This window comes from Berghia stephanieae, chromosome 5 (genome assembly GCF_034508935.2).
Source record: "Berghia stephanieae isolate SIO BIC M18660-M18661 chromosome 5, UCSD_Bste_1.3, whole genome shotgun sequence".
Classification (NCBI taxonomy): Eukaryota; Metazoa; Mollusca; class Gastropoda; order Nudibranchia; family Aeolidiidae; genus Berghia; species Berghia stephanieae.
Window position 1 is genome coordinate 13,130,030 of NC_088364.1, and position 23,386 is coordinate 13,153,415.

Consider the following 23,386-nt stretch of genomic DNA (forward strand, 5'->3'; position numbering starts at 1 on the left):
AATTGAAAAATAGGCAAAATAAAATGACTATTTGTTTTCATATTTTACATGATTCATTCAACTCAATTCAAACCATTTAATTATTATGAGCAAATGTATACAAATTTATTTAAGAACATATACAAAATATATAAAATGAATTTCTCCATTGAAGTCTCTGTAAGTAAATCATGCTTTAAAATCAATACACAAATAAAATAATAGATGAAGGAATAAATAAACATAAATAAATAAATAAAATTTTGAGGGTGCCAATCTCCACCAAAAATGAATTTATTACATATTAAAAATAATAACGCTCATATTGCTAAGTTGGTAAATAAAAGGAATAAAATAATTTGTTTCATTTAAAAATACCAAAAAAAACTATATAATGTTTCTTAAATAATTGAAATTGAATGTTGTAGTCCTCCGCACAACCATGTTCATTTAAAAAGAATGAATGAATTTCATCAAGTCAAGAAATGCATAACGCAAGATTGAAATATTAGGCCCATGGAACTGGAGTTTATCCTGGGTTCAATCGCAAAGTACTTTCTGCCATATCAAACAGGACCAGCTATCCAGTAACTACCCCCCCCCCCCTCTCTTTTTGCCTAAAAACGGTATTATATCGTTATATTATAATGAATTTGTAGTCAAAAATAGGAGACCCAGATTAGGTTTTCATGTTTTTTTTTCGTGGAAAATAAATACATTTTCTTAAACGGACAGACACTCCATGTTTCTTGTCATTTAAATTTAAAATCACTTTTTGGCCTGTAGTTTAACCTGACATTGTACTGCGTGGAAATGCCATTGAAAAACATAATGAGAAGAAAAATAAAGGAAAAAAATAATATGAGCCAAACTCACAATTTGGTTCCAGCTATCAATTCGATTGTCACAAACGTTCAATATTTGTAGCTTGGGGAAGATGTTGACCAACAGGGACAGGTTGGACATAGGATTGCCAGAAACATTCAGTTCCTCTAAAGACCTAAATAGTAGGAACAAAATCAAGTAAGAATAATGATAACATTTATTTTATTTCTGAAAATATTGATAAAAATTTTTTTTTTTAAAAACATCACCCAAGTAGTTTATATGTAATCTCAAGTCATTGCATAGAATACAATTTTAACAAGGGGAGCTCATAACACCTTAGAAAAAAAAAAACAAAAAAAATTTTTAAAAAAACAACAAACAAACAACAAAAACAAACCCAAAACTAGAGCATTTATATAGCGCAATATCCACTAATCTTGATCAAAGCACTTTACAAGGGGTTCCTGGCCTACAGGAACGCTTAACATGTAGAATGAGACATGACACCCGTTGGGCAATATTACATTTTTTTTTTCTGACAAAGACAATACTTTTAATGACCAGCTACTGATTTTAAACCTTAGTAAGCTGCGATAATGTGGGTAAAGAGTCTTTTCCAAGGACTCAACTATACAACGCTCAAAACCCGGACCTTCGAATCCAAAGGTGAGTGTCATACCACAAGACCACATAGCTATACTTATACTGAGATCAAGAAGACTGAAGTGAATTGAGTACAGGACAAAATAAAAACTCCTCATAGCTAGCTACTCCAAACCGCACAATTTTGTCACCAGCAGAAGTTTTTGTCTTGAAATATTTGTCTTTAAAAAGTGCCAGCATTTGCTTCATAATAACTCTAGGAACATATTTCTAGCACAGTTTAAAAGTGCTATTCTTCTTTCTAAAAAAATCAGATTTGTTTGATTAGTGTTGCTGGAAAGATAGGTTAAATTAATTCGCTTTCATCGGAAATTATAGTGTTTTAATGGCTAAATTATACCTCTTTGGCACTATCACAGATGCTGAATTACCCCAAAGATTGTATAAAATAACAAGTAGTAACAAAATAACCAGGAAAAAAAAAGATCTTTCATTTGGTATAACTTTAAATTGTGTTTGCGAGGGCAAAGTTTTTGAAAACCATTAAAAAAAATCCAAGATAAATACAATTTTTTATTATATTCTAGCTTTTACAAATATATCAAACGAAGGCCCGTCCTCTCTTTTGTTTTGTGTCAAAATTTGAGTCAGATCTGTTGTTTGGCGTAATTCATGTTGTTGTCTAAATGAACGCTCCAAATTCGCAATTCTTCATATGAACACTATTTTTTTAAAAGTTTTGTCACGAATGACATTTATTTCATAAAAATTTCAACATTTCGAGTTCAACCAAATAAAAATGTTACGATGTGATTTTTGATTTAAAGATACATTTCAATAGTAACTGATAACAAACTTCAATTTAATGTTTATAAGAATATTATTTAATTTCCTGTGATTGTTTAATTCCTTGTTTTTCCTTACCTTTTCCCACTATCAAACTTGAATCAGTGATATTTTGTTGAAGATATTAGTTCTGGTTAATTAATTTCATTTTATTCAAAAGTACATTTTCTTGGTTTCTATTTGATTTCTTATGTTAGTATGTGTGCCTTTATTTGGATATTTATGAACTTTTGAAAGTTTGCTATTTATCCAATTTTTAGGATATGTTCGAATATTGCGTGAATTTTATTATTTAGCATTGTTAATGCAATAATTTCTAACTTTTTAATACAGTCGCAGTCTTTTAAAAAATTGCGTAATTTGTCAGTGTTAAGTCATGTAAGTTCAAGAAATTTGAATTGCTCGGGATTAAAATTCATTCTGTCAGCAGGATTTGAAAATGGGGTTTGGCTCATTTGAAAAGTGACCAAAAAAGTCCAAAGTTCAAAGTTGCATAACTTTAGAATTATTTGCCATATCATGTTGATTGCGGCACCATTAAAAGTCTATATGTACTTTCCATAGCAGGTACCATATTTCCTATATGTATGATTTGAAAAACCGGTCTAGAGAAGCTACTCATATTCATAAAAAAAAACATGATAATGAATATTTTGGTAACTGATATCATGGCATGGAAAATATTCCACGTAAGTCTGAGATGTTTTTTGATTTTTTCATTACAACAAAAAAACCTCAACCATTACAACAATCATAATTGTACAGAGTTATTTATAGAATAAAGTGATAAAGTGTTTTGATGGTGATCTGTGACCCACTGCTTCCAACCGGTATTTTAAGTCAGGGTGGTATTTATGCTAAAAATAGAATATATAGTTAAACTGCCATACTGCGGAAAAACTCGTATTTAAAAATTTGGCCAGAAAACTCTTCATTCAAATATCAATCGATTTAAATGACTCTCATCTTGACAAAAAATCTCGAACCTGAGATTGCAAAGTCCCAGGTTTGAGAGCTTTTACCAAGATGAGGGTCAACTCAATAGATTGATATTTGAAGGACGAGTGTTCTGGCCGTATTTTAAAATACCAGTTTTCCCACTGTACGACATTTAAGTGGTCAAAAGAAATGTAGTTAAATTCTGTCTTATTCCAGGCAATAGTAATCGTTGACAAAAAGAGACAAAAATTGAAATTTCACATTTTCGGCCACTTTTTCTTTAAAACTACTCTTTGCCTCTCCAGTCCACCCCCGACATGATACTATTTTGAGACAATAGTTGACGCATATTTGAGGAACAGGAGTTAAGGAAGGTAAAATTACAGATAAATCTGGTGGCTGAGTAGTTGATACACTTGTCCGTGGATCAAAAGGTCATGGATTTGAGTTCGAAAATGGTAGGGGCTGCCTGATAGTGAAAATACTCATGAAAGAGTGAAAACGGAGAGGCTTCGTATGGGAAAAAAACAGACAATGGACGTTTCGGGTACAAACCCTCCGTCAGCACAACAATACACAAATATTCCAAGAAAATTTGTGTATTGTTGTGCTGATGAAGGGTTTGTACCAGAAACGTCCATTGTCTGTTTTGTTCCCATATGAAGCCTCTCCATTTTCACTCTTTTGTTAGGATTTGATTTCCAGATGAAACAATGATTTTAATTAAGACAGTCTGGGCTAACATGTGTTCACTAAAATGTTATGTCAATGAGCTTTTATAGTGTGCAATATCCATGAAACATGCTCAATGCGCTTTACAAGAGGTCCATAGCTAACAATAAAACTAAACATGTAGGACGAGACGGGACGCCTTTTAGGAGATATTACAATTTAAAAAAATAATTTCAGACAGAAAGAACAGTGTTAACAGTCAGGTACTCATTTAAAACCTTAGTACACTAAGAGAATGTGAGTAAAGATCCTTTTCCAAGGACTCAACTATGCACAACTCAGAGCAGGACTCAAACCCAGGACCTTCAGATCCGAAGGTGCGTGTCATACCACTTGACCACTATTAAAACTTACTTTAATTTTCCAACAGATTTAAATGAGTCAAAACTATTATGGCTGACATCTAGAATCTGGGGAATGGAAAAAAGTAGGCTGTGAGACTAAAAAACAGAGGAGGAAAAAAAAAAAACCCCACAAAAAAAAACCCCCAAAACAAACAAACAAACAACTATGTAATTCCAACTGAATATAATATAACTGAAATGTTATTAAACTCATTGATTCTCTCTAAACTAAATTTTTGCGATTCTTTACCAGCTAATGCATCAAGTGAAAATATTAATAGTCTTCGGGTAGTCAAAACGCCTCTGCCAAATTGACTAAGAAACGGGAACACTTGCTACCTCTTTGTTTTAGGATTTGCATTTATTGTAAGAAAAAGAATCACATACGAAAAATGTACAATTACTTAATAAAATCTCTATTGTGTCAGCCGTGTCTACATAATGATCTTTTGAATATTCATTGTCTCATAAAAAACCTAGTTCGAATAATAATCTGTAAAATGGACTGCAATGTAATGAGTCAAAATATTATCAATGCTGAATTTAGGGGAACTTAAAAGCGTGTCCAAAAAAAAAAAAAAAGGGTGGGACAATAGAACTAGTGCAAACTGGCAACAGAAGTAGAACCAAGAGCAAACTATCCCTGCATCTAGCCAGAGACCACCAAATAATTTCAGCTAACCTAAATAAAAGCATTGGAAATGCACACAAGTCAGCTTTGAGGATGAACAATCGCAAATTAAAGAAAAAAATAAATTATCTCTCTCCAACTCCCTTCCCAAACCCCACACCCCCCCCCCTAAAAAAATTGAAAACAAAACATAAAACAAACAAACAAAAAAACAAAAAACAAAACAAAACTAAAGAAACAAACCAAAAAAAATATTAAAAACTAAAAAACAAACCAACCATCCATCTGATATCCATCTTTCAGAGAAGATTCAAGACAGACAATGAGCAAATTCAAACCATGCGAGAACGAAGCTACGAAGTCACAAATAATATAGATGGATAAGGGCTATAGAAGACACAGCAAGTCAAAACGAGAGCATTTATATAGAGCAATATCCACCAAATGTGCTCAAAGCCCTTTACAAGTACAAGGGGTCCCTAGCCAACAGCAACACTTAACATGTAGGATGAGACATGATACTTGTTAGGCGATATCACAACTTTTTTCCAACAGAGACAACGCTGGAAAAAGCCAGGTAAGCATTTTACATCTGAGTACAGTGAGAGAATGTGATTAAAGAGCATTTTCCAAGGACTCAATTATGCGCTGCTCAGAACCAGACTCAAACCCTGAAGCTTCTGGACCAAGAGCGAGTGTCATGCCACATTACCACATAGCCATCAAAGACCCCCGCCCTAAACAAAATACAAACCTTAAGATTTGGCAAGTTGGCAATGCCAGACAGATCATTCAGTAGATTATGAGACAGGTCAATCTCTTGCAGTCTTTTGCACTTGTTTAGATTTCCAATCGATCTCAAATTGTTTCCAGATGCTGCCAGTTCTTCAAGATTTGGAAGATAGTTCAAAGCCTGAAATGTAAAATTCAATAAACTAGTTCCCGGACATCATTGAGCAAATGGAGCTGAGTTTCATTCACGTTTCTGAAGCTTTAAGCAGACAGAGACAACACTGTTACCGGCCAGGTACTTATTTTACACCTGAGTACGGTGAGAGAAAGTGAGTAAAGAGCCTTTTCCAAGGACTCAACTATGCACCGAACGAGGCTCAAACCTGGGACCTTCCGATCCGAAAGTGAGTGTCATACCCCTAGACCACATAGCCGAACAATGATGGAAGGAAATAAAAGCTTCAAATTAATCTCACATCATCTGTCTTGGCAAATTAAACTGAAGATTCAATTCTATTTTAAAATTTTTTATTCTTTGAGCTTCAAGCAGAAACATTTCAATGTAACTTACATGAAACACATAAAAATTGTCTAACAACATACATTAACAAAAAATTAAAAATGAATAAATAAGTAACAACAAGCAAATAAATAAATGAATTAATAAATAGATGAAGTAAACGTAAATGGATTAATAAAAATTAAGAAATAATTACGAAGTTTTCAAAAGTTAAAAAGTAAATTAATTATAGATATATAAATAAATAAATAAATAAATAAAAAAAAAAAATAATTAAAGTAAATGAATAAATGGATCAATAAAAATTAAAACATAATTAAGGAAGTGAAAAAAAGTGAAAAAATAAATTAATTATAGATGAATAATAATAATGGATGAATAAATTGATTAAGAATAAAATATATAACTACGTGGAACCTAATATTTTAAAAAAGGAAACGAATGCTGAATAATAAATCAATGAATAAATCATCCAAAAATAAATAACAGAAAAAGCGAAACAAGTCTTTATAAAAATGACAAGTAATAAATGGATAAATAAATGAATTAATTAAAAGTAACTGATTAATACAATAAACAAACAAACAAACAATGATGTAAACAAAGAGTACATGCCTTACATATATAAATCGTTATAAACAATGCTGAATTTCTGAACTCACAGAGAGAGATTCCAGTCTGTTGTTGCTGATATCCAAAGTCCTGATATTGGAACAGCTGACCAGTTCTGGAGTTTCTAGTTTGGTCAGTTTGTTATTGTCTAGTCGCAGGTTGGCAAGCTTCTTCAAACTACCCAAGCTGGTACCTGAGTGAATTAGAGATGACAAAAATGGGTTTATTTGTCAGTGAGTCATCTTTTCCTTTTTTTAAAAAAAAAGAGGTTGGGGACAAAATTGTTCTATACAGTCCATTCTAAATATTTACCAAAGAGCGCAGAATCACTGGCAATTCTAAAATTAACCCCCCCCCCCCTAAAAAAAAAAATAAAAAAAAATTGAGCTTTTATATAGCGCAATATCCACTAAACGTGCTCAAAGCACTTTACAAAGGGTCCCTGACCAACAGTAACACGTAACATAAAGACATAAAGAACCTACTGCTAGATTAATTTGATACATTTGGAAGTTTGAAGTCCCTGGGTTCAAGTGGCGCATAGTTGAGTCCTTAGAAATGGCTCTTAACTCACATTCTCTCACCATAAATGTCTCGTCCACAAGTTAAATGTTTCTGTTGGATAGGGATCTCTTGTAAAGCACTTTCAGCATGTTTAGGGGATATTGTGCTATTCAAATTCTCATTTTTCTTTATAATAACAACTTTATTGATAGAAAATGAAAGCTTTTTATGTAATTCTGCAATTGAAGCAAAAAAATTATAGTTTTATGAATTTTTCGTAGTCGTAGGCAGATGTAATTTAAGAGTGAACTGTATTTCTAAAATTCATACCGTCCTTTGGAAATGCTCAATGAGTTTTACAAAACCTCAATCACATCTCTAGCTTATCACATGTTGGGCTTGAACAACAGAGGAGATATTTGAATTTGATTGAGATTTAATGGCTCTCTTTGACATGGTTTTGTTCCGCCTTATCCTCTTCTTCTTCCAGTGTCATCTCATGGGTTGAGGTCGACTTAAATGAACGCCAATCTTCCCTGTTGACGGCTTGCTGACTGCATTCGGCTGACGACAATCCTGTCCATGTCCTCACATCATCTATCCAAGTTCTTGCTGGCCTGCCTCTTCCTCTTTTCCCCTCAACTCTACCCTCAAGAATGTCCTTGTTGACAGTTTGATGGCGTCTTAGGTGTCCAAAATACCTTAGTTTTCTTGTTTTTATTACTTTCATTAGGGTCGGTCTGATATCAAGGATGTCACAGACTTCTTGATTTGTTTTCTTTTCTTTCCAACTGATTTTTCCAAGGCGACGGAAAGTCCACATTTCAAAGGTCTCAATTCTTTTCTCTATTTGTTTGTTCAAGGTCCATGTTTCTGAGCCGTAGAGAAGTGTTGAGTGGACATAACATTGAGTATTCTTATTCTCGGTTTCATCTGCGTTTGTTGCGAAGTTAAAATGTTATTCAGTTGGCTGAACCTCGACTTAGCTATAGCAATCCTGTTTTTCACTTCCAGCTCATTCTTTCCGTTGTTGGTCATTGTCTGTCCAAGATATTATTTATCCTCAGGCAAGTAAAAATACAAGATATAAAGAAAGGAAAAGAAAAATTACCAATCTTTTTTATCTTGTTGTGCTGCAGCTGGAGACTAGATAGCTCTTTCAGGCTGGAGAGTAGAAAATGGAAGTTTCATAAGTATTCACTAAACGTGACCTATTGTCTCAAAACAGAATTATGAAGGGGTGAATAAAAAGCCAGATAATTATTCTAAAGTTAGAATGGCATGAAATGTCAGCTTGTAGGTTTTGTAACTATACGAAACTACATCTATTGCTCTTAATAAGACATGCAAACTCAATCCAAATTTCATTTTTTTTTTCTACATAAATTATATTTTTAGCATTATACCTTCCTGATGTAATAATACCGTTTTGAGGTGATGGATCACAAATTTAGTGATTGGGACCTTCTTGGTGCAGTACCGTCTATGATGAAGATACCATCATGATTTCCTTTTTTTCTTTTTGGATATGCAATATTGATAATAATGCTTCTCTGACTGAGTCGGTCAGCTTATCCAAAGAGGAGGAAGCTAAAATGATGCAGGCTTACTTTATTTTCTGAGCTATAAGCCGCAACTTTTCCCCCATGATCTCGACCAGTGACTTATAGTTCAATGTGACTAATATTAGTGACTTTATTTGTTAGCCAAGTGTCCAGGCTTAATGGCAATTGTTCTGATATTGTTACAAATAAAAATAAAAGTACAATGAACAAAGAGCGACCATTTGACTTGAGAAGACTACACTAAAGTCGAAGCTCTATATGAGACCAAAGCATTCCTGCATCTTGTTGACCTTCGGCCATAAAGACACCATGAGGGGAAAGAATAAGAATAAGAATAATACATGAAAGAAATCACACACTTATATCACTAATGCTAGTATTTCACCTTGTTCACATCACCCCAGTGTTGTGGAGTCTTCATGGCTGTTGTGATGACGTAACAAATAAAAGACGACAAAAATCACACACACACACACACACACACACACACACACACACACACACACACACCACTAACGCTAGTATTTCACCTTATCCACATCACCCAGTGATGTGTAGTCTTCATGACTGTTGTTATGACACTGTGACATATAAAAGACGACAGAAATCACACACACACACACACACACACATCACTAAAGCTAGTATTTCACTTTGTTCACCTCACCCATGTGTTTGTGTAGTCTTCATGGTTGTTGTTATGACATTGTAACACATAAAAGGTGACAGAAATCACACATTGCTGATACTCGTACATTTCCTTGTTGGCAACAGTTGAGTGTGTAGTCTTCATGACATTATAACAAATAAATGATAACTGGATTCGCATCAGTTCCTATCCACCCATCGAGCTATTGTAACACTTATAGGTCCTACATAGCAGTGTGGATTATACCCTGGAGCAGTTTATGGTAGAATAAAATTGATTTTAAAAAAAATTGGGTGGTGCTGCTTTTAGTCTGGTGCATCTAATAGTCCAAAAATGTGTAAATTCCAACAATCCGATTGTAAGAAGAACACAAAAGATGGAATCAATCAACTTATTGGCACCATGTTTCATTGTTTCAGATGACTATAAGTATAGCACTGTAAGCTTCAATTTATTAAACGAAGACAAATACTGTGGACGTTTTCTCTTTATCAAGAAAATACGATTAATGAAACACTAAGGACGAATGAGATAGGTGTGAATGGCGTAGCTTCAAGCAATAATATTTTTATTGTTTTAGATGATAAAATTGATTTCATTTGTCAACAAATTTGAAACTAATACTGAGTTTATGTTTTATGCAACACAATGCGTGTAGTTTCCAAGGACTCAACTATGCGCTACCCCAAGCTGGACTCGAATCCTGGACTTCCAATTCTAAGGCGAGTGTCATACGACAAGACCACATAGCAGCACTATTACATAGCACTAGACTACGGAGAGCAGACTTAAAGGCATTTTGATAAGTAACAATGAAAAACAACAACAACAAAATCACACCAAGGGCGACAAAAATAATAACAAAAATCAACTCGATCACAATAACAAACAATAAAAAACAACAACAATAATAACATTAATAACAAAAAAAAAAAAAAAAATCACAACAACAATATTAACACGACATCAAGCACTGCATCACTTACTTCTCTAAATTCTCAATGGCAGAAAGGTGATTGTCATATAACTTCAGTTCCCTCAAATCCTTTAAGAAAAATTTTAAAAAATAAATAAATAATTAAAAAAAAATAATTTCAAAAAGCTTAATGATGTGTCAATAAATTCCTCCAGTTTTGTTAAAAAGAGTTCTGGTTCGGATCTTCTGACCTCCTATGGTGGGCAAGAGGCCACTTGCTGAGTCTGCTATCTCCTTATTTCTGTTTTCTGAGTTGCATTCTGTCTTTGTCTTGGAATGAGATTACTCGGTTTGTCCTGGCCGTGGTCGGAATCCTTGGTTGAGAGGGAAACAGACAAATGTATGTATTTATCACTTCTGGGAGATGATATTTTTTCCTTGTAAATCATCTCTCTGTCGTGTAATGTATTATTTTTTGTTTGTTCTGAATATCATGTTTAGTAAGCATTTGAGTGCATTCCTCTTGGTTGGATCCTGTGCTTGTGTCTGGATGAGACTTTTAAGTGATCTTAAACCAAGTAGACTGATTGTGTGCTCTTTGATCATTACAAAACAATCCAGGGTGTAGATCAAGATTCTTGTCTGAGCCCTCTAGCCACTGAACAATTGTCGGGTAGCCAAAACTGTTAAAAACTGGCAGAAAATACTTTGTACCAGGCATCGTATCAAAAGGTAAAAAAAAAAAAAAAAGGTTGCTTCCATCCAGTTGATTTAACGTGAAGTATTACCACTTTAACCATTTCTGTAAATGGCCAAATATAGGATTTGAGCCAGAGACGCTATGTGTTTGGTATTTTGTTCCTCATTAAAGCTGTTATATTAATTTTTGAATACTGATTATAGCCAATGACGGAGATGTGAGGCACCGTGCTGTGACGGCTGCATCCCGCAAGTCCCCCCCCCCCTCCCCCCGACGACCATTAGGTCATGGGAATGAGTGAATCATAACAATTTATACACACAACTGATATAGTGAGATCTAATCACTGCCTGACTGGTGATAAACAGCATAAGATAAGATAAGATATAGTACAATGTTATTTTTAAAAAAATTGTAATCATAAAATTATAATTTAAAAAGTAGTGTGATATAAATTTAAATAGGTTTCATATTGAATCATAAAGTGGCATTACTATTTTAGAAGCAGAATTTATAGGAAGAGTATATGATTACGAAGCTAAAAGAGTGAGGATGGATGATCTTTATTGACGAACAGCATTTATTTAGGCTAGGAAGTAAGATATCATCACTCTGAAACCAAAAGATCAGTTACTCAATGTATGTATCCAGTCCTCCTCATTTCTGTGCACCTACAGACTGGACCGATTTTGATTTTTTATGGCTCAAAAGATATGCTAATTTCAACAATACTAATTTAGTTTACTAGACTAATAGTTTACTAATTAAAATAGACGATTGCCTGTTCATCATAGCCTTTATTTTTCCGCAAATATTGTGGGTTCTCCATGAGCTTAATCAATTTGCCATGATTACCTTATTAAAATCCAAGCGTTCAATCTTTTTTATTTTATTCCCTGACAAATCTAAAACACGGAGTTTTCTGAATTTCTCCAGATCTGGGATTCGTCTCAGGTCTTCTCCATGGAGAACCACTTCATAAACCTTGTAAGGGTCTGATTCCTGGCTGCGGTCCAACTGGAAAAAGAAAAAAGGCGCAAGATCTTATCTTATTTCATGTTGAATAAATAATTGGTATTGATTGCTTGCTATCCTTTGAACAGGACATTGGTTTAATGCAACTAAGGGACATTAATCTAATTGTAGTTATCTTGTCATTGGTTAGGAATATCACACCAACTATATAAATATATAAGTAAAATCAGAAATAATATGGTTGCAATATGGGCATAATTCCGCTGGGTCAGTATAACATTCATTATTCTAAAAAAAGCATATAAACTTAATTGAAACCCTGCACCCCTTCCTCTGGACTAATTTTCCCCATCATCAAATTCACCCAAACATAACGCAATTTTGAGATGGTAGGCTACAAATCCTAAATCGACATTAATGTATTGAACATCTTGCTCTCACGGTAAAGATAGAAGGTAAAAAGAGTAAAGGTAGACCAAGAAAAACATATCTGAATAGTTTGAACAGCTGGGTGACAAAAAAAGAGAAGAGTTATATTAGTTTTCTGAGGTTATCTGATCAGATAGATGAATGGCGTACCATGATCACCATGTCTGGCACAGACTTGGTACTTGAAGAAGAAGAAGAAGAAGAAGGCTACAAATCATAAATTCATACTTACAATATCCTGCCACGATACTGTGGAAGGTTCGTTCCTGGTACTTGCTGAAACATTTGAGGAGCTGGTTGACGGCCTTGTGGATGATTCAATGTTGTAAAATTTTACATCCTGCTCTGTTGCATCTTCATCAAAATCCTCTATTTCTTGTTTAAGACGAGCCGACTGTTTGGACCGTCCACTGACATCTGACCGACCCGATCTAACACTATTTATGGATGATATTGATCCCGTTGAAGGTGTGCGCTTGATTCTCCTGGACTTGATGCTGTCACAACAATAACAAAAATGAGAGAAAAAAACCAAAACAAATGCTACGATAAGAAAAGGTATACTTTATTAATCAATTAACTGAGAGAGTTATGTTTGGTAACCTATCGGTAGACTGATAAAAATGAAGGTTATGCTATAAATGAGAAGAAAATCATGTAAATTGGACAAGTAGTTATTTTATTGTAGTTAAAACAGTTTTTTAGGCAATCTAAACTGAAATTAAAATTAAATGCCATATAGAGATCTGCAATGATGATTTTATATCAAATTTACAGTGTATCTAACTTTAAAACCTTTTTCACTAATGGTTGATGCATGGATTATATCAATTTTTGCCTGAAATTCAATATATGCGACCATAGCCTCCATGAATCAGGTTAACTAAGACTGCAATATGGTAGAGGCAACATGCTCACCATTTCCTCCCATCAAAACAAACACAAAAAACTAGTGTTGAACAGACTGTCAGAGAGAAATTGGTGAGAACTTGTCCTCTTTCAGGCGTTCTTTAAATAACAAATAAATGAGTGATCTCACCTTCATTTATTCTTTAAATCTCTACAGTATTGATTGCTTACAACATTTTGTTAGTAGATCACACCAAAATCAATTGGAGATAATTATTTTTGCATTTCAAAAGAAATAATGATAGTAATACAAAAAAGAAAAAGAAAAACAAAACAAAACCCAAAATTTAATATTATATATATATATATATATATATATATATATATATATATATATATATATATATATATATATATATATATATATATATATATATATATATATATATATAATATATATATATATATATATATATATATATTATATATATATATATATATATATATATATATATATATATATATATATATATATATATATATATATATATATATATATATATATATATATATATATATATATATATTTATAAGTATATATATATAATAGTTTACCTAGAGCCATTGTGACATTCAACAGGAATAACAGGTTTCAAAGGAAGTGGCAAAACTCCAACTGGCCTCCCTAGTGCTCCACGACCAACAGATGTAGAGGGATGTTTGAGTTTAGTATTCATTATTCTCTGGCACCTCTGGAAAATCAATACAACAACATTAAATTACATAGCAAGAAGTTTATACAACTAATTACATAATTTATGTACATATATTCTCATGTGTTAAAGGCTACAATTATTTTCTCCAAGCAGGGCACATGGAACTAAAATCTCTATTTGACAAAAACAAAAACAAAAAAAAAACAAAACAAAAAATAAAAAATAAAAGAATTAATCATCCTTTTAACCTCAATTTTTGGGTACTGGGTCGTTTACATTATACGTCTGTACCTATATATATATAATATATATATTATACATATATATTCTCTCTGGTCGCGTAGTGTAGCAATCAGTCTCCTTCAGAGAAGGATTACAGGAGCACGACGTGAACGTTTGCTACTTGCCAACCCAGGGAAAACACAAGTGTGTGCATTTCACCTCAACAACCACCAAGCCCACAAAAAACTTAACATCAAGTGGAATGGCCAGACATTAGAGTACAACTACCACCCAGTGTACCTCGGAGTGACGCTTGATCGGACTCTGTCCTTCAGAGAACACGTGAGGAAGACCAAGGCAAAAGTGTCCACGCGTAATGCCCTCCTTGGAAAGCTGGCAAACATGAACTGGGGAACTGACCCTAAAACTCTAAGGACCACAGCATTGGCCCTCAGCTACTCAACTGCGGAGTACTGCTCAGCTGTATGGGCCCGATCATGCCATGCCTCCAAGCTAGACCCCGAGCTCAACAACGCCTGCCGGATCATAACGGGCCAGCTGAGAGCAACACCATTACCACTGGTCTACCGTGCAGCAGGAATAGCCCCACCACACATCCGGAGGGAAGCTCATGCCCAAATACAAAAATACAAACAGGAAATGGACCAGAGACACCCCTTCATGACCACAATTGCCCCAAAAGCAGGCTCAAATCAAGAAAAAGCTTCCTCACAGTAGAGAGCCTTCACCCAGACCACTCAGCATTCTTCCGCCTGGACAAATGGGTAGAATGGGACAAGACAGCAAACGATGCCCTCCAGCCCCCAACAGAAAAGCTCCCAGCAGGCACAGACCTCAAAAGAAAAGAATGGGTGGCGCTGAACAGAGCTAGAGCAAAGGTGGGAAACACCGCCACCAACCTCTTTAAATGGAAAATCTCACCGGGCACTGAATGCCCATGCGGTCACCCCAGACAGACCATGGACCACATCCTGTCCGAATGCTCGCTGGGACCTCACTGCACCAATGCTGACCTGAGGGAATGCAACCAGACTGCCCGGGACTGGCTGACTCACTGGCGCGACAAGATATGATGATGATACATATATATTATAAAATATACATAATTAAGGTCAAGTCAACTATTGCCTGTGGCACTTAACTAAAGAATTGGTCCCTGCTGGCTGCTGCCATCTTGCTTGTGTTTTGTTAGCCAGAGGTGCTTTCGGTTGTCAAATAAAAAAGAAAGCCAAATTGCAAGCAATAATTCAAAGACAATCAATAAAGCTAGCAGTACAGATATTGAGCAATAACTTGTGATATTATGGATCCGCCATTTTGTTTTATGGCACAACTTCAGGAGGGAGGCGGGAATGGATCTCTGGATCTCTATTATTAGTTTTTATTCATTAAATTTTTTATTTACCGTGATGGGAAAGACTAAATTCTTTTTATATGTGTAGCTATCACAGTAAATAAAACTGTAAAATAATAATAATAATAATAATAATAATAATAATAATAATAATAATAATAATAATAATAATAATAATAATAATGAAATTCATTTATATTACACTTTTCCTTTCAAACCGCATACATTTCATCAGCCATAGATTACATCCAAAACAAATTTACATTTAAATGTATATTCAAATAAAAATGAGATAAAAGTATAATCTATGGACTACCTAAAAGGAATTTCCATAAAATACAGAAACAACGTCGTCATCAGTCTAAATCCTCATCATTTTCTACACCCTAGCTGTTGTAGGTTTCTCAGCATTGCATTGTCATCAGTCAAACATTAGGTTATCATGCACAGTTTAGCTCTGATTTGGACGCAATAGCCTATGTGACTATATGACTAAATATAATAAAACAGTCTAGTACTGCATGCATGAGTAATCGTGTTTTTATATAAATGGTAAAAAACGGCTCCTCTCAAAATGATGTTCTCTCTAAAATGCAACGAACCAATTTTCTCAGTCCACATCTGCATCAGATTACTTTCACTGTGATATTTTGAAAGACGTAATATTTTTTCTCACGAGTAAATCCATTCAAATTGTAGGAAAATTGAATAACTTTGAATTCTTAAACATTGACTGTTAACACCGATCAAATGGGTTAGGTAAAATTTATATAAAACTAATCCAAGAATACATAGGATAGTAACAATGTAAGAACATGTACTTATCCAATAAGTCTGATAACCCACATTGTTATGGATCCATTGTTGTCATGGAAATATCCTCAAACCAACGTAAAATATATTTAATTTCAATGTGTATAGTTACCTTCGAATATCAGATAAATGTGCACACTTTGGATAGTTAGTAAGAGTAAAATAAAGAAGATTGATGTCCTCGTTCTTCTTAATTATCTGCGGCCATCGACACAATCAACATAAAATTCTTGTTGATCGATTCCAAAGCAATTTAGGATTTAAAGGGAATGCCAAAACTGGATCTATAATCTGACATATTGCATACAGAGAAACTTGTTTTGTACACCTGAGACTAGGTTGTCACATTTGCTGATCTTACGAAAAAGAGGAAAATGAGTGGAAAGGATGTGAATGAGAAGAGAGAGAGAGGGGGAGGGGAGAGAGAGAGAGAGAGAGAGAGAGAGAGAGAGAGAGAGAGAGAGAGAGAGAGAGAGAGAGAGAGAGAGAGAGAGAGAGAGAGAAGAGAGAGAGAGAGATGGCATTTTGGAAAAAAAGAAAGGAAAAAAAATTAAAACTTATCTTTTCTTCTTCTTCTTTTTGACAATCTCCTTCTTCATCTGCAACACTGGTATCGGGTTTTAGGCAAGATTTGTTTTTAAAAATTAAAAATTAAAAAAACAAATTTGGCTAGATTTTTGGTTGCTAGATAGAATTTTTAGCATTGGGACACTTGGCCATGTCTCTGTGTAAACAAAGCAAGATGGCAGCAGGGCCCTCGCTCCTTTACCAATGCTGATAAGAATGAATTTTTGGTTATTCTGGATTTCAGTAGTACTGCAAATAGTGATTTCCTGTATTCGCAGTAGTACTGCGAATAGTAGATAGCATTCGTATTCTTTATTCGCAGTAGTACTGCAAATCGTAGATATAATTCATTTCAGTTATTTGCAGTAGTACTGCAAATGTGGGTTCGTTCTGTATTTGCAGTAGTATTTGCAGTATAAAGGATTGGGCACAAAATATAAATAAACTACATTATTATTATTATTATTATTATTATTATTTTTATTATTATTTTATTTTTAAATTATTTTTAAAATATTATATTACTATTATATTATTATTAATATTATTATTTTGTGTTTCGTTGACGATGACGATGTGTCTGTTGTTGTGTAGTGATGGTGGTGCTGATGTGGGTGATTGTGATTGTAGTGGTGGTGGTGATGATGTAGTAATATTAATGATGATGACTATTAGGATAATGACGATGTAATGGTGGTAGTAGTTGCTGTAGTTTTGATAACGATCATAGAGAGATTCCTGGAACTTTATGAAATATATCTAACTGTAAATAATACAATAAACGGGGATGGAACTTTTCTCATTAATTCTGACAGATAAGCTGATAGATTTCAAGATGTGAACGAATGATCAAGTCAGAGAGGGGGGGGGGGGGGGCGGGGAAGTCTTCATGGATTGGATTGGGTAACAAAATCAAAACAAAACACGATCTGTTCAAGTTTCAGACTTGAAGGAAAAGTTGAAACATTCAAAATCTCAATTCTAAGTCACACAAAATGTTACAATCATCCCTCCTTTTCTTTCCTTCTCAACTCAAAATAACACACTCTCATTCAACTTCAACTTCAAGTCAAGCCTTTCGACAACACGCCACACAAAATACAGTGATGTGTTCAGTGAGGGACAAAAACTAATTTTCAGAGACCGGAGAGCGTCTACTGCTTCTACTACTGCGAATAGTGATTCCGTCGCGAAATCACTATTCGCAGTACTGGACGTCTACTGCGAATAAACACTTCGTTAAATTAATCAATTTAATTTTAATAACTAAGCCCTGGCTTTAACTTTAGCTACAACCTCACACTAAAAAAAAAAAAAATATCGGTCACACGTGAAGACCACAGAGGAAAATCGGGTACTGTACGACTGCAAACTCGGGGACCCAAGTAATTTTGGGAGTTTGGGAGGGGGGAAACTTTTTTTTTTTTAAAGTCTCTCCCCTCCCAAACCCCCTACTAGACATTTAAAAAAAAAAGAAAAGTTTCCCCCCTCCCAAACCCCCAAAATGATTTGGGTCCCCACGTCAAAGTAACATTTTTCAGCTTTTGAGAAAATCAAAATTAAAGTTTGGAAACCCATTTGAAAACGCCACATGATAATATGAATTGAACTGAATGTGAATTACTAAACTTATATATCTTGACCACAAGTCAGATGCATATAAAAAACAAGCTCTTGTTGACATCATTATGAACTAGAACAGTATCAGTAAGGGCCTTTCGGACTTTTTTGATCGATTTTCCCCTGTGGCCTTCACGTGTCGATGGGAGAACTCAGACAGATTCAGCAAGATATTTAAATTTAGGTCAATAGTTGAAATATGTGGACACTAGAGAATATAGTATACTGAATAGACGTCTATTGGGTGTAAGTGAAAGTGTAATGGAATTTGAATGAATGGGGGAACCACCATTCCAATTCCACCACCATGCCTGAGCCGAGCCCAGTTAACTACGGAGGAGCGCATACAGAAATAATTGTTAAGCAGTCTTCACACTTTATAACTTTAATATGTGACTTACCAATTACATATACGAAGTGAACTGTTTAAAAAATGTATCACATTTTACTCGAATACCTATTACTTCTCATCATAAAACGTTTTTGTTTATCTGGGAGTTAGGAAGCCATCTTTATTTTTATAAAGGGAGACTATTCTGAACTCTGAATCGATAGGCTGTCGAAGAAGCCCTGTGTTATGGGTCATGTGCGACGTACACTTAAAACAAAAAGTCTGGTAACCCACTTCATAATGGGCCCATTGTTGTGTAATGGAAATATTAAAAAAATAAATAAATAAATAAATTGACGCACACTATTGTCCATTACAGCCATGTTAAACTAGGCTGTGGTCGGTCCTTTAACAATAATAATAATAATAATAATAATAATAATAAATAATAATAATAATAATAATAATAATATAATAATAATAATAATAATAATAATAATAATAATAATAATAATATAATAATAATAATAATAATAATAATAATAATAATAATAATAATAATAATAATAATAATAATAATAATAATAATAATAATAATAATAATAATAATAATAATAATAATAATAATAATAATAATAATATAATAATAATAATAATAATAATAATAATAATAATAATAATATAATAATAATAATAATAATAATAATAATAATAATAATAATAATAATAATAATAATAATAATAATAATAATAATAATAATAATAATAATAATAATAATAATAATAATAATAATAATAATAATAATAATAATAATAATAATAATAATAATAATAATAATAATAATAATAATATAATAATAATAATAATAATAATAATAATAATAATAATAATAATAATAATAATAATAATAATAATAATAATAATAATAATAATAATAAATAATAATAATAATAATAATAATAATAATAATAACAATCAAGGAATTTACCCAATGGAAACCGTACGGTGCTCTTATTGGCTAACCAACCAGCGGCCTCGATGAGAAAAATATCCGCCATTGAGACATTGGCTGGGAATCTCGTTACTATAGTAAACAAGCGCTGATCGGTCGTTCATGAAATCTAAGAAAATAACTTCCTGATCGCTCGTTTAACTCAAAATTATTCAAAACGATGTCTCAAAAATGATATAAATGTGACTTCTTAAGGTTTTCTTCACGGTCAAAACCACACAACATTCTATTAATGATTACGTCCTAGGCAAAAAGGAATATTGACAGGTCGACCGAGAGTTGAACTCGTGAGACGACAAACATCAATGCGAAGTGTAGAGAGAGTCAAGCTATTGTTTGTCTTGTCCTGTTCTATATAGAGAAAGGGATAAATAGTATAGCCTCGTGTGTGAGTGGTTGCGTGTCATAGTCATGTTTTTAAATTGTTTCTGTTGTTTATTTGTGTTGTAGGGAACAGTATGCCTTTTTATGTTGTGTGTTTGTGTGTTGGTGTGTAGTATCTCGATCGAGGCTGTTGTGAGTTGTTGTCATGATGTTCCGTTTGTGATTGTGACGTCATATCTTGTTTGCCACCGTATATAAGCGGCAGTCACCGCTTACTCTCTCTCTTTGACCATTTGAATCTACAACGTTCCTAACGGATAATCAAAATCTAGGTATGTGTACTTAGTAAATCGGGAACTGCCCACTTCGGTGGAGATTCATGCCTCGGGCATATTATTTATTTATTTTATTTTCTCATCGTGAATGAGATGTAAAAATCTATTCACGACAATTGGCGCTGCGACTAATAAAGTTTTACAATTTTCACTGTGGTTTTAGTGTAACTGTAAAATTTCGAACCCTGCCATGAAAATCGTGCATGGAGACACCACGTGCATGAGCACGGGAATTAGTTTCATAAAAAAGAGTTCTGTAAACAAGTCCGTCGTTAGTTAGCATTGTTCTAAAATTTCAACGGATTATGTTTAGATGCGCCGCGATATTTTTCCTCTGGATTACATGGGAGTTGGTGGATGCTACCCAACCAGAGAGGTCTTAACTGCTATTTCTGCAGCTATTCGCCGTTTTAGGGGTCGGCAATTCTCAACTAATTATCAGTATTTCAGTGATTTAACTACGATAATATTTAGAGAGATTTTCACTCTACAAAAAAGGAACAAAATATTGGTGAGTAACTTTCCCATTTTCATTGAATTGTTATTTGGAAATGCTTTAAATGACTAGGAGATGAGACCTACTATGCATTATTCCTTATAACTATCTGCTGATCTGGTGAACCACTCATAAAATAGGTGTCATGGTGTTTTTACTTACACAAGAAGTCGTAGTCGATGTCTAAACTCCTGAGTTTAATAAATCATGACCTACCATGCATACAGAGTAGGGTGCTTATCTTTTATGCATGAGACTAGAGTCTCAATGACTGCTATCTGGAGTACTATTCCTATGCATTGCATGGCTCCCAGATTGCTGGTCAATTACCTCTATCTCTAGTTCTTAAGTCAACAGTAACTGGACTCAACTCAGGTAGACTAGCTAACTAGTCTCTAAGCTGTAAGTGATAACACCAGAAGATTACAACAGAGGTCGAAGTCTATGTCTAAACTGAGTTAATCAAGACCCACCATGCATACAGGGTAGGGTGCTTATCTTTTATGCATGAGACTAGAGTCTCAAGGACTGACATCTGGAGTACTATTCCTATGCATTGCATGGCTCCCAGATTGCTGGTCAATCAGCTCTATCTCTAGTTCTTAAGTCAACAGTAACTGGACTCAACTCAGGTAGACTAACTAGACTAAGTTGTAAGTGATAAATCACTTAACTAGCTGAACAACCTACACAGGCTGCTAGTTTTGTCTCACCAGACAGTAGCGTTCATCTTCATTTACATGTTCCTAACAACCCCTATTAAGTATAGGATGTTTATCTGAACTCTTTACATCCATACTCTGGAAAACATATCCATCAGAAGGCGAAGTCGATGTCTAAACTCCTGAGTTTAAATCATGACCTACCATGCATACAGGGTAGGGTGCTTATCTTTTATGCATGAGACTAGAGTCTCAATGACTGCTTTCTGGAGTACTATTCCTATGCATTGCATGGCTCCCAGATTGCTGGTCAATTACCTCTATCTCTAGTTTTAAAGTCAACAGTAACTGGACTCAACTCAGGTAGACTAGCTGACTAGTCTCTAAGCTGTAAGTGTTAATACCAGAAGATTACAACAGAAGTCGAAATCTGTCTAAACTGAGTTTAATCAAGACCCACCATGCATACAGGGTAGGGTGCTTATCTTTTATGCATGAGACTAGAGTCTCAAGGACTGACATCTGGAGTACTATTCCTATGCATTGCATGGCTCCCAGATTGCTGGTCAATTACCTCTATCTCTAGTTTTAAAGTCAACAGTAACTGGACTCAACTCAGGTAGACTAACTAGACTAAGTTGTAAGTGATAAATCTAACTAGCTGACCAAGCTACACAGGCGGCTAGTTGGGTCTCACCAGACAGAAGCGTTCATCTTCACTTACATGCTCCTAACTACCCCTATTAATTATTGGACGTTTCCCTGAAACTCTTTCCGTCCAATATGTGGGACATTTAGCTCACAAATTACCTGTCCCAGTCACCAAATTGTCTACATACCCCAATCTAATATGACAAGAATAGAAAACCCTAAATTGTCATAAAGTTGGCTATGGCCTAGTTTCAATCCATGTGAGCAGTTTCACTGAGACAAAATCTATTCATATTGTTCAGTTCATTTAAAATGGATTCAAAAATCATGATCAACTCAATCTCATCCAAAGATCTTGCCAGATCTTCATTGATCAGCAAGTCACTGGCTCGCAAAGTGTTAGACCTGCGTGCTCAGAAGGGTTTTCTAACTAGAGACGATTTGGAAGATAAGGTTGCTAACATCAAAATGTTAGATCTTTTTGATTTTGCGGTTCCGTCTACTGGTGCTTGGGTAAATCCTGAGGAACCAGCTGCCGCAGCTTCCCAGGCTAGTACCCCGGATAAATCATGCCCGTTGGATAACTTGAGTAGCAGTAACGTAGACCTGCGGGGTGAACCGTTCGAACCAAAAAACCTCGCTCGACGAGCCGTTTCGCAACCCGAAATGGTTGCTACTGATAAGTCGCGAGGAAAGGCGAATGATGCTTCAGGTGTAAATCAAAATGGCGAAATGAGACTTTTCCCACGTGAAGAGTTTCACGACTCACCAAGCATGTCACGCCGAGCAACCTTTCCGCTGTCCGATCAAGAAGGGGTGCCTTTTTCACAGGGGGGTAAACTTGGTCAGGATCCCTTTAAGGGGGATCTCCAAGGTAAAGGTTATGACCCGGTGAATATTCGCAAGAG

The 23,386-nt window shown here is 34.4% G+C and overlaps 1 protein-coding gene across 1 annotated transcript in view; it reads right to left on the bottom strand.

Moving 5' to 3' along the window:
- The window catches only part of LOC144972423 (uncharacterized), a 31,698-nt gene extending 12,494 nt beyond the window's left edge, over positions 1-19,204 (bottom strand). The window contains exons 1-10 of the mRNA XM_078913588.1: positions 19,068-19,204; positions 13,969-14,105; positions 12,737-13,001; positions 11,956-12,117; positions 10,471-10,529; positions 8,382-8,434; positions 6,817-6,959; positions 5,657-5,815; positions 4,282-4,337; positions 856-979 (exon numbers count right to left, since the gene is read on the bottom strand). Of these exons, the coding sequence (XP_078769714.1) occupies positions 856-979; positions 4,282-4,337; positions 5,657-5,815; positions 6,817-6,959; positions 8,382-8,434; positions 10,471-10,529; positions 11,956-12,117; positions 12,737-13,001; positions 13,969-14,090 (1,143 nt within the window). The 5' untranslated portion in view covers positions 14,091-14,105; positions 19,068-19,204. The remainder of the gene's footprint in view (positions 1-855; positions 980-4,281; positions 4,338-5,656; positions 5,816-6,816; positions 6,960-8,381; positions 8,435-10,470; positions 10,530-11,955; positions 12,118-12,736; positions 13,002-13,968; positions 14,106-19,067) is intronic.
- Positions 19,205-23,386: the final 4,182 nt, after the last annotated feature.